The sequence below is a fragment of the Camarhynchus parvulus genome, chromosome 4A, assembly GCF_901933205.1.
Source record: "Camarhynchus parvulus chromosome 4A, STF_HiC, whole genome shotgun sequence".
In the NCBI taxonomy this organism is placed as follows: Eukaryota; Metazoa; Chordata; class Aves; order Passeriformes; family Thraupidae; genus Camarhynchus; species Camarhynchus parvulus.
Window position 1 is genome coordinate 7190360 of NC_044600.1, and position 12641 is coordinate 7203000.

At 47.5% G+C, this 12641-nt stretch overlaps 1 protein-coding gene across 1 annotated transcript in view; it reads left to right on the plus strand.

The window, feature by feature from the left end:
* Positions 1-323: 323 nt before the first annotated feature.
* The window catches only part of HS6ST2 (heparan sulfate 6-O-sulfotransferase 2), a 126773-nt gene continuing 114455 nt past the window's right edge, over positions 324-12641 (plus strand). The window contains exon 1 of the mRNA XM_030967320.1: positions 324-934. Coding sequence (XP_030823180.1) covers positions 423-934 — 512 coding nt within the window. The 5' untranslated portion in view covers positions 324-422. The remainder of the gene's footprint in view (positions 935-12641) is intronic.

The following is a 12641-nucleotide window of genomic DNA, read 5'->3' on the forward strand; positions in this document are numbered from 1 at the left end:
GGGCGGTGCCAGTGCCGGTGCCAGTCCTGCTCCCGGCGCCGTCCCGGTGCCGGAGCGGCCGCGCGGGGCAGTCCCGGCGGGAGGGAGGGGGCGGTGCCGGTGCTGTCCCAGTACCGGTGCCGGAGCGGCCGCGCGGGGCGGTCCCGGGGAGGGAGGAGGCGGCGGTACCGGTGCCGTCCCGGTGCCGGTGCCGGAGCGGCCGCGCAGGGCGGTCCCGGCGGGGGCGGGGCCCGGGCCGGGAGGGGCGCGGCCGCGGCGGGGCGGGCGGAGGAGCGGCGGGGCCGGGCGCGGGGGCTGCCGGGAAGGGCCGTGGGCAGCGGCGGGCGATGGCGGCGGCTCGGGTCCCGCCGCGGCGGAGGCGGCGGCGGCTGCGGAGGCTCTGAGCGGGGCGGCGGCGGCGATGCGCGGCGCTCCCGGCGACGATGGAGGACCGGTCCCACAAGGTGCTGCTGGCGCTGGTGATGCTCTTCCTCTTCGCCGTGATCGTGCTGCAGTACGTCTGCCCGGGCACCGAGTGCCAGCTGCTGCGGCTCCGCGCTCTCAGCCCCGCCGCCGCCGCCGACCCGTACCGGGCGGAGGACGAGACGCCGGCGCGTTTCGTTCCCCGTTTCAATTTCTCCGCCGACGACTTGCTGCGGCGGGTGGACTTCAACATCAAGGGGGACGACCTGATCGTGTTCCTGCACATCCAGAAGACGGGCGGCACCACCTTCGGGCGGCACCTGGTCCGCAACATCCAGCTGGAGCAGCCCTGCGAGTGCCGCGCCGGGCAGAAGAAGTGCACCTGCCACCGGCCCGGCAAGCGGGAGACCTGGCTCTTCTCCCGCTTCTCCACCGGCTGGAGCTGCGGGCTGCACGCCGACTGGACCGAGCTCACCAACTGCGTGCCCTCCGTGGTGGACAGCAAGAAGGAGGTGCGGCTGCGGCCCTCCAGGTGAGGCCGTGCCCGGGGGGCTCCCTGCGCTCTGCGGCGGGACGGGCGAGGGCCCGCGGGGCGCAGCCGTGCCGGGGATGCGGCGGGAGGCGGGAGGGGCAGCGCGGTGTGAGCCCGGCATCCCGGCACGGAGCGGCTGGCACCGCCGGGAGCCGCATCGGTGGGCACAGCGGGCAAAAGCTGTCCCGTTCTGCCTGCAGGGAGGGGATGGAAGTGTGATGGAAGTGATGTCCCGCCGGCTGTCGCGGTTGTGACCGCTGGCGGGGAGAGGCCGGGGGTGATGAGCCCGGTGACACAGGAACAGGCCTGGCAGCCCCACAGCCTGGCGACCCCCGAGCGGCTCTCGCAGGAGGGACGGTGCTTCGGCTGCCTGCGAGCTTCCCCCAGAGCTTTTCCATCTTTGGCTGTACGGAGTTCCTGCAGCTCCATTGATGTTGGTTTTGGGAGTGTTGGTGAGCCGCTGTATCTTCTTGGTACCTGAAGTTTGGCTTCAGGATGGTGGCCATGCAAAGTAAAGGTTACTGTTATGGCTGAGTTACCTGCAAATATTTGCATTGTTCTTCAGCCCTAACCTTGATAATTTTGTGCTTGCATTTTGGATTTTAGTGGCACTGCTCTCTTTTTATCCCTGAATCTTCCCTCGAAGTTGTCAACCTCCCTTGACCATAGCAAGGGTGTTGCCTAAAAGTTGCCCCTGCCGTTCAGAAGTCCAGGGGCTTTTCCTCCTGGGCAGTGAGGACCTGCTTCCTCCTCTCCCAGAGCTATTTGATCAGAGCCCACCTTTGGTTGTAACAGACTCAGGAGCTTGTCTATGGCTGTACCGTGTAGCAGAGCTGCTCAGGGTTTCAGCGTCTTTTCCCCTTCTTTTGTGGGAAATTAGAAACTAGAGTATCACTCCTATTGCACTGTGAGACTAATAGCAGGTCCCTTTACAAAGAGGTTGCTGTTATACATCATGCTATCTGAAGTCAAGTCTAAGCACAGATTCACTTGTAATACAAAGCAATTTCTTTCTAGAATTCCTTTTATATAGTGTGACACTACACTGCCATCTAGTAGAAAAATGCTTAGCATCATTATGGTCCTGTACCCAAGGAGCAGCTCTTCATCACACTTGGCTATTGTGATTCCTGCTCTTTTGTCTTCCCTACTGCTTTAAATTTTAATTGTCTAATTTTTGTGACATCCCATTTGCTAACATCAGGACCAGTTCTTTGCCCTCTGGATCTATTAGCCTCCTGGTTTCAGGCTGCCGAGCCTTGCAGCTATGTAGTTTATTTTACCTGTCCTATAAGCATGTTGTTTGTCAGCAGAAATGTAAATCACATAACATGTGCTCTGTTTTGCTGTACTGCTTCCAGTGTTCCTCTTTCTCCAGAGATGGGCCTGGCCTGCAGTGCTGTACCTGTGGGTCAGGGATTTCCTTCCTTTCCTGTCTGTGCTTGGTCTTAGCTGTGCCCTCCAGAAAAAGGGGAGGCTCCTTGTCCTGAACCCACCACCTGAGGGGGAAGGGAGCATCAGGCTCAGAGAGCTGGGATTTTGTCTGCAGCTTTTGGCTTTGTATTTTTTTTCCTTTGTTGGATACCAGACATGCTTTCCTGAGTTGGAATGGAAGCAGTGCATGAGCCTGCTCAGTTCAGAGCGATGGCTCCTCATCCTATAAACAATGTCTGCTGTCACAGCTGACTTCTGAGAGGTCTCTAGGACTTGTGACTTGGGATTGAAGCCAGGAGAGAGGGAGGAAAATGAAGCTTTGATGATTTTGTGTTAGGTAGAGGTCTACTCTCTCAAAGCCTTCCAAATGATATTATACTTTTAATAACCTAATTACACAGCTTGCTGAATAGCTACAGTTATTCTCCAAAAAAATGTCTTGACAAGCAATTATTTGGACTGCAATTTCTAAATGTTTAAAAAATACAGGAAGAGAAGTTCTTAAATGAACAATAGTCCTTTCAAGTCTTTCTGCCCATTTTAATACCTCGTCTTTAATTTTAGTTTGTGCTCTTGATTTAGCAGCGATTCAGCTGACAACTGGTTAATTAGCAGCTCTACCTACTGCCAGTAGCAGACAGGAAGTCTAAGCCCTTTCTGGGCAGATAAAAGCTGCTTTCAGAGCAGCAGTAGGTGTGGGATGGGGGTGTCTAAGCTGGGAAGCCGTGCTGGCTCCAGGTGGGGTCAGCCTGGCTATTCCTGAACTGGGGTTTTTAGAGGGAGATCTGACCATCCTGGGTCATGTGTGCTGGTGGGAAGGGAAAGGAGCTCACAGGCCTGGTGTGCAAATCCTGAGAGAAGGGGAAGCAGCTTGGAGGAGTGCAAGGCCCATTTGGGGAGCATTGTAAGGGCAGGGAGAAGAATTCTATCAGGAGCAGAGAAGAATTTTCTCAAGTGAACCTTGGCTTCATAAGGGTAGGAATTTATAGAAAAGGCATTTATGGTTGAGGTTGAAAAGTGAGACCTGTTTTAAGAGTGATTTGAACTCCTTGGCAGCTGCATCAAGTCTGTAGTTACTGTCTTGGGGCTGTGTAGCCTTGCCTGGAAATACCCAAATCTTCCATGAAACCTTTTAGATTGCACATATGTGTGATTACTTTGCATAGGTGTTTGTCTTTGCAGGTGTGGCGAGTCTGCTTGTCAGATTGCTGGTTACCTGGGCTGGTCTCTAGGGGCCTTTCTTTTTCTTTAAAAGTTGTCTTTGTTAGTCTGGAGGAAGCTCTGTCCTGGACCATGCAATGCTCAGCACCAGGTACAGAGCATCTCTGTGCTAGGATGGGATGGGATCAGCCTGGAGGGTGTACACATGAGAACCTTGCTGCCTGCAGCAGTCAGCCTGCAGCATCTGCTCTTAATTCTGTTAATAGTCTGCCTCTGTTTTCTCTGGGAGTTGCAGGTTTGGAGCACAGATTCCCTCAGTGGAGCAGTAGAAATACTCAGGATGGCTGTTGTCCTTGAACACAATTCTGAGGTGGTTTTAACACCACGGTCCTTTCCTGTCTGTGAGCAAATAGGTTCCCAAAACTTCTTTTCTTTGTAATGGTGGCTTGTGCTCCTTAATAAGTAGCAGGCAGGTAAACAGATCTTCTCCTTCTTTGGTTCTTTCTTCCCCTGGAGGAACATGGTTCTCTGGTGTGGGGGGAGGGAGTTTTGGGTTTCTCTCCTTGGATCCCATTGGAGTGCATGTTCTGTGTGCTCCTGTTCCTGTTTGTCTTCTGTTCCATCAGCCCTGCTCACCACTGCAGCACCCAGAAATCACAGAAGAGGGAAGGGGGAAGGTATAGGCAAAATTGATGCTTTCAGTGCTCTGGATCTGCCACTTGGGAGGTGTGTGGAATGGGCTGATGGTGGTGGCAGAAAGGAGGGGATTGTCTCAGCTTCTTGGCACTAGTGGTGAGAAAGGAGAAATGTGTTTTTCCTAGTCATGAGTGACTGACTTGGGTCACTTGATTGATTGTGGAAGCCTCAAAGCTTTTGGCACACTGAACGGAGGCAGCATCCAAAGTAACTGTGCATCACAGAACTGAGATTTCTCTCAGCTCTGGCTAATTATTATGGGAAGTGTCTACTGAAGTTGTCTGTAGCAGTAAATCCAGTGGCACCATTGCAAGAAACAAAAGGCCTTGAGGTTAGACAGGAAACTATAATGAGACATAGGAGCAAATACAGGTACCAGCATTCTTAACTGGTGTTATGGCTTTGTCCCCTCCTTGGGTGAGAGATGTGGTTGTGGTTGAAGGTCAGGCTGTATTTGATGTTCCTCCTGGGTAGCATTAAAGGAAGGAGATGTTCCCTGTTGAAAGGAGAACGAGCTTGTAGAGCTGCCTCTGGAGCCAGAAAGTCTGAGATTGGAGGGAACTTCATGCTGCTGGTACAAGCCTGTTGGGCCAGGTTGATGCCTGCTGGCTTTTGGGAGACGTGATGTTGGCACCAGGCTGTTGTGATGTGGGGCAGAGGCTGCTGGCAATGCATGGGTGTTCTTATCTTGTCCCTGCGTGTTACTGCAGCCCTTCCAAGCTGAGTCTTACAAAAATCTGAAAAAAAAAAGTTGAAACATTTCCTAGCAAACTGGAAATACACTGTGTGTCTCTGTTGGCTGAACAGATTAATCCACATGCTCTTGAAAATGTGGAGTCATCTACTCTGAGCTCTGCAGTACTGGCTCTAGCTGAGGTGGGGTTAGTTTAGTTTTTAGTTTTCCCACACTGAGTTTTTGTTATCCTGCAGTGTGTAGGTAGCTACAAAGGTCTTGGTAGCAGTTTCCCAGTGAACTGCTTTGGTGTGGAGGGGGAAAACCATCCACAGCACTGCCAGGGAGAGAAAATTCATTTGTAGGGTTTGGTTCTTAGCAGCCTTTGAGTGTGCCTCTCCCTGCTGCAGAGGTGTTACATAGCTGTGCAAGCGGATGAACTCAGTGCTTCACCTGTAGTGGTGGAAGTTGGAGAATAGTTAAGCCCCATAAATCAGCAATAAACCCCTTGTAGGCAGAAGAGATGCTTTAGGGTCCCATGGTGCCCCAGGACTTTGGGTGGATAATGCAGGCTGCGGCAGGAGGAGGACAATTTAGAATCTCTGGAGCTGGTGGAGCAGACACCATTTCCCAGGATAGAGTCCCCCTAGTGCTGGGGTGGAGCCTGGGGGGCTGCTCAGGGAGAGAGGGGAGGCTGTGAGTGAGCAGATGGGATGACCTGCTGCAGCTTGGGCTCTGGCCAGAGCACAAGAGGGTGCCTGCCTGCCTGCCCTTGAAATGCACACCACTGAAACTCCCCAGGAAAAACTGAGCAACGGTTATAAAGCAAAAAAAACCCAAAACAACAAATCACCAAAACCACAAAAAAAAAAAAAAAAACAACCCAACCCAACCAAAACCCAGAGCTTGTGCAGAGATGCTGCCGGGCCTGAGTGGCTCTGAGCTGCTTCATTGATCAGCAAGATTTCCTGATTCCCCTGCTTGTTTCAGCCTGGTGGTTGCAGGGTGGGATTTGCTATCTTGCCACCCACAAACCTGCACCTCCAGCAGCTGAATTTTCTTGCATGGCACCTGTTGGGACCAAAGCAGTAGGAGCAGTGGACCAGCCTACAGAGTGAAAAAGGGGTTTTGAGGGGAAGAGCAAGGGGCTATTTTCATAAGTACAAGTGTTTCTTTCACCTAATCCCATTACAAGGACGAACCTTGAAAGGCTTGGTAATAAACTTAAGTTCATGGGTTTTTTAGATTTGGACTATAGGACTTGTAAAGCTCTCTAAATTGATACTGCTGGTTTTGCAGATAAAGTGTTGGACTTCTTAAAGGGATTAAAAAATAATTTTTCATATTAGGTCTCTTCAGTTCTCTAAGTCTTTAATAAGGTGCAAATTTACTTTCAGTTATTTGAAAGTATATGTTTCATACTGTCTTTAAATTTGAGAATTTATTGTGGGTAGAGAGAAGGCATTAATTGTTGCAGAAATAAACCCCCAGTGATTGCAGTAGAGCAAGGTATGAGGCACAGGTGTTATACCTTGAATTGTTCATTCCATATGTTATCTGAGTTGATCCTCCCTAAAGAAGGGAGTGGGAATTGGAACACTGTGGCATGGTGCTGCTGTACTAAGAATTGATTACTTTTTATTAAAAGGGTAACTTTCTGTTAATTTTTCTTTTGGAATATATAAATATTAAAATTAAACTATAAATAAATGCTTTGACTGTATTAAAATAGACACAGATTGTGCCTTGTGATCCCTCTTGATAACTTTATAACCTTTAATAAAGGTTATCAAAGGCACTTGGAAGTCAGGCGTTACCAATAAGTTATTTTTATTAAAAGACAGATTTTTAAGTTTAACAAGTCGAGCATTGGTTCTGAGACATATTAACTGAGATTAATTTGTGCTTCATTTATTTAATCTGAATTGTCAGGAATCATGTTCTCTACTGATGTAAATGTCGGCAAAAAGGACTTATTAGTAGATTTGATTGCTTTTTAAATTTAACTAGCAGAGATGCACTGGCATGCCTAAGAGAATTGGTCTGTTTCTGTGAACAGTTCAGTGCCTAATGAATCACTTCAATGTACTTTTCTGAAGGAAAGCAGAGCAATTTAAATGTGCAATGCATTGATTTACCTCAAATGGATTAGGCCTCTGTGTGCAATCCTTTGCATTAATTTACTTTCTCCACAACTGTAATAATAAAGGCAGCATTTCTGTATGGCTTTGGCCCAAATTAGCTCACATAACTTGCTAGAAAGCAAAAATAATTGATATGTGGCTGAAAATGGGACGTTGGAATGGCTCTTCCTGAGAAGACACAGGCTTTGGGAAGTGCAGCAGGGTCCAGGATGCCTTTGGGAGCCATGCCAAGGGCAGGACAGCTGGGCTGGATGGACCCCATCTCAAATGAACCTTGTGTCAAAAGTTTTCTTGACATTTTTATGGAAAAAAATTATATGTGTATTTATATGTATTTGTGATTTGGTGCAACTGTAAGATTTTGGTGATGCGGGCAAGTTTTTTCTTTTTAAAGTTACTGGAGAAATAATACAAAATCTTGTAACTCCAGCATATTCAGCTTATTTTATTCCTGCAGTAACTTTTCAGTCATCCCTTCCCCTCCCATAGGCTCAACCTGCTGAGCAGCCAAGCGGCCAGGGCACAAAACTCTGGGTAATTCCCTTATTTAACCACTTTGCTGCAGCAATAGTGCCTGGGCTTTGTTTCATTCTGCAGGGATTACTGTGGGTGAGCAGCCCTCAGCCATTTTTGGAATTATCCTTGTAGGCTCCTTAAATACTTGTGAGGATTAATCTCCTTTCCCTTCTCCATCAGTTAATTCCCATTGCTGGATAGCTGCCTGCCCAGATGCAAATAGGCAGGGAAGCAAAGCTGTGGAGCATCCTCAGCTGCTGCCTTGCTCCCTTGGGAGCCTGGTTCCCTGCTCCCAGTTTGGGGATGGAATTCTCACCCAAGCAGTGCCTGAGTCTGCAGCATCTTGGGTGGAAGCAAAGCCAACCAGGAGAGGAGATGTGGGACTCTCCTTTTCTATGGGATGATGGAGGCAGCACGGTGACTGGGGTGGGGGGAAAATGCCATTCCTGCCATTCCTGCCTCCTCCTTCCTCCTCCTCTTCTTCCTTGGCAGCTGGCAAGCGTGGATTATTGTTTGTGATTGACTTGCTGATGCTGGCAATTGTACATTGTGTTCTGGGACTAATAGGGTAGCACCGAATTATTCAGGCGTTATTGAAACGAATCACATTTGTGATGAGTAATAAGTAGGAGACTTTGGTATTTATGAATAATTAACACAGTAAAGTTTTTCTTAGACATGAAGAAATTATTTAATTTCTACTGTGAACACTCTGTAAAATTAATGAAAGATAATTGCATTTGCTAATGTGAGACTAAGAAGCCAAAGCAATCCATTCTTTTGCATTTAAGTTCATATTGCTGATGTAAACAGCCAATGTAGATTTCCTTTAATATGTTTTCATTGGGTGGGACCTGTGTTTAACATCGAGTGGGGTGGGTTTTGTGGAAATAGAAAGTCTAAACACTTAATGTGCTGTTGCCTTTTCCATCCACTCCCATATCTCTGGGTGGATAGTGAATATATGCATATAACAAGATAATGTTTTTGAATAAGTGGCAATTAGGACCAGCTTTTTTTCTTCTTCCCTGACTTTAGCCTTCCTTCTCAGCTGTTCATGCTTTTAAAGACAGAATCCATTTAAGCTATTATATACAGCTTTGAGTGAAATCTCCTCTTTTTTAGTCTTGAAGAAAATCATTAGTCTTTAGAGGCCTATAAATCATAAGATCCATTAGGGGTGAGACTCAAATCATGTTACTTCTTGCTTCTCAGCTGCTTATCCAACTCTGAAGGAGCCAAACTTTTGATGTAATATAACTAAATATATGCAGCTATGAGGGAGATAATCTTGCAGCATAAATGATTTTGCACATCTCCATAAAGGCATGAAGAAGAGTATGCCTTTCATGAGATCCTTGTAGCAAATACTCCTAATTTCCTGTAATCAAAAGGATTGTGCAGTTTTGATGCTCTTAGAGGTCCGAGTAGCTGGAAGATCAATTCTGCCATAAATCCTTTTTTTTTTGGCTCAGTTAAAACATTGCAAGGCTCCCAGCAATGGCAATCTGCTCATTCAGTGCTCTGTTTGAACTGTAAGATCCTTCGGCAGACGCCCAAATCGACTGACTGAAACACTCTCTGCCACTGATTATTTCCTTCAGCCTTCCTTGGGTTCAGAGAAAAGCAACTATTTTAACCCCCCTGTTAAGCAAAACAATGTTTCCTTGGTCAGAGCCAGAGAAGCTGCTTTTCAGAGTTTCTTTTTCAGGGTAACTGAGGGGAGAGCATTTCCTTTTGCCTGTGGGAAAGTTAGTCCCGGGAGCAATCCCAAGCCATTCTGAGGTAGTGAGTTGTTGTTTTTTTTTTTTACTGTGGGTTCAGAGAAAGTTATTTGGAATAAGCTTGTGTCCTGCTTAAGCAAAACCTGCCAGGTACTAACTTTATCATGTTTTTTGCCAGCAGTTAACTCATCTTGATGGTGAAGGTGCTGTGGGGGTTCTCCTCCCCATGGAGGACTCAGAGGGGGCTGGAGGTGGGAGGAGGGTCTGTCCCTGCAGCATTTCCAGAAGAGTGGCAGGTTGTGTTCCTCCTGGAACTAATTCCACCAACTGTAGAAGGGGAGGAAGATGGCTGTGTGGCTTCTGCCTTTCACAGAGCTGTTTCTTTTTCTTTGGGGGGTGCTGGATCTAATCAGAACAGTGGTAGCACAGAGAACGGAGAAGACAAAAGCGCTCAAGGAAATGTCAGACACAACAGAATGTGCCTGCTGGATGGTAGCTGAGTGACTTGCAAGAACATAAATGGCATAAATTAGTCTTTAACTCCTTCAATTCTTGTGTGCTGCAAGTCAGTCTCTGGTAAGAGAACAAACTTGTCTTGGCATCTTGGCATGTTCACCCCATTTTCTCTTTTACTAAGTGCATGTCTTTAGCCAAAACTTCAGTAGGTTTGAGTTTTTTTGCTTTGGTGATTTCCAGTAGCTATAGGTCAATAAAATGTGGGGTAGAATTTTTGCTTTCAAATGCAGCTGACTGTAAAGGTCAGTTGTTTGGCTTTCAGGTGGTGTGTTGCTGCTTAATTCTGGTCAGCTTGAAGGAAAAGTGGTACATAAACATGAGAGTGGGATTTGAAAAGCCAGGACATTACACCTGGGATGAATCCTGTCTTCATCACCAAGTCTGTCATCTCCTCTCAGCCACTGCCTTGTCTGTGTAATTCAGCTCTTTGCACAAGGATATCTTTCCATCTGTACATAGAATAAAGGATGGTGAATTTCCTAGCCTGGCTGCATGTAGGAGCTTTGCTGCCTACGTGCCTGGTCCTAGGTAGAGGCACTGTGGAAATATTTGTGTTCAGTTTGAATTTAGGGAATCTGTAATGTTTAGATAGAAAACCAGAGTGCTGTAGTGACAGGTGACTGCAGCCTGCTGTGTACATGCTGCTGGGAGGGTTGTGGTGTTCCTTCCCTTCCCAGGAAGGTAAGAGGGGAGCTCCCTGTCCGTGTGGCTGCTCCTGTGGGGTCACACCACTCAGTGCTTCCAGGCCAGACCTCTTGCATCGTCTTGGTTTCACCCCTTTTCATGAATGAAGCAATGACAACTTTGCTCTTTGAAATTAACAACTTAGGAAGATCCTAAGTAGAGTAGTCCTAAAGTAAGATCTAATCATGCTCTAAAGGTGTGTTTGTGGTGCTCTGACTGAAAGGTGTGGTGAAAAAAGCCAGGACCTGCCCTCCAAACAGGAGACTTTGGGTGTGTGACACCAGATGTCCTGACCAAAGTCAGTAGGAATGAAACTGCTGTGCTTTGAGCTGCTGCTTTGTCTGGTGGCTGTCAAGGCTGCAGCTGCTCAGAGTGGAGGGGACTAGACCATCAGAAGGCACAGTGGTAGCAGGGACCTAGGAGAAGCTTCAGTTCCTTGACATGAGACTTCCTTCAGAAGTCAGTTCCTTGTATCTCTTAAACTCTGTTAATTTGCAAGACTATCCTGTATTGTCATTAAAGTCAGTCCAGCTTCAGATGGACCCCAGGTGAGCCCATAAACACAACTAATGGATTTGGCAAAGCAGAGTTATGAAATCCTTTTTTTTTTCATCCCATTTCCAGAGAAGAGGCAGAAAACAAATGAAAAGAGTAGGTGCACCTGCAGCTGCTTTTCCTGAGATGAGGCAGCCTTCTACTGGCTCACTTTCCATGCTGAGAGTTGCATTTTGGATGTCAGCAGCGTTCTGGGTTGGAATATGAGCCCTCTCGGAATTTTATGGATAGAGACAACTTCCTTACTGAGATAGATTTATGGGGCATTGCTGATAATACCTGCTGGAGATTGGAGCTCACAGTTTGCCAGCAGTGATGCAGAGCAGCTGAACAAGAGGGCAGTGGCTAGGGATGAGTTTTGAACTGGGAAAGAGTTCTGCAAGCTGCTTTATCACCCAGTATTTTGTGGCATAGTTAACATGCTACCATGTGCAAGAAGAAATTGCAGGTCTGCTAGAAATACAATCAGCAGAAAATACCGTACAGGAAATGTGTTAGCACTGCCCTGTGTTTTGAATTACCGAGCTATTTTGTTGCTTGCAAGGATGAAAGTGCTAATTGCATGTGGCCTGGGGTTTGGTACAATACAGCTTTTGGAAAAATCTGCCATAAATGGTTTTAAATTTATTTATTAGCACATTTAAGTGTAAGCACGTAATGGTGCTGATATTTCTGGAGATGGGATCAGAAGGAGGTTGTGCATCACTAGGTTTAAGAGGCACACAAACTATGTCTTGTCAAGCCCGAACTCTGTTGTGCTACCGAAAGTACTTAAATATATTGCTTAAGCATAGGCTCAAAGTGTTTAAATTTATTGCTCAGGGCTTTGCAGAATAGGGATCAGTAACAGTGTCAGCACGTTTTGTTGCCTTGGAGTGGCAGAATTTTGTGCTCTGCAGACTTGGGGCTTTTGAGTGTTTTCTCTCATGTTTGGGATGCCATCTTTCTCCTGCTGCAATTCTTGCTGTTTTATACCTTGGGGTGCTCAGTGCTGCAGCTGTGTGTGCACCAAGCAGAGGGTGCAGGGTCCAGAGACTTGCTGAGACAAGTGAAAGTTGAGATTCCCTGTTCCAGGACCCAAAGACCTGGGGAGAGGTTGGGTAAATTGATGGAGCCATGTGATGTTGTCCGTCCTGGCTGGTATATCAGCCTTGGGTTGGGGACCTGGAGAACCAAAAGCAGCAGCTGCTTCAGACTCTGTGCAACAGCCAGGCCTCTGCAGGAGAAGCTGTAGGATGAGATGCCTTTCCTGGGCAGCATCCTGGTTTGTTTGAGGGTACAGGTGAAAATGGGAGTTTTAAATCTGTTTTCCATCAGCATCTGAAAGAGCACACTGAAAAGGCCAACTCTGTTTGACCTGAATCCAGACCTCCCGTCAGCCAATCCTTTTTATAAAATTGGTCAGTGTATCAGGCAGCCTGGAGAAAAAAACACAAAAAGGATTTAAGAATAACTGAGCTCATGGTGAGATAAAAATTTCTCAGAGCCTGGATTATGGAGGGATCTGGTTATTTGTAAAATATATAAGCAGATTCTCTGGCTCGGCTGTGGAGGCTCAGCAGTTGTGCTGGAGGATTTGATTGTGTGCTCATCCCATCCTGCTT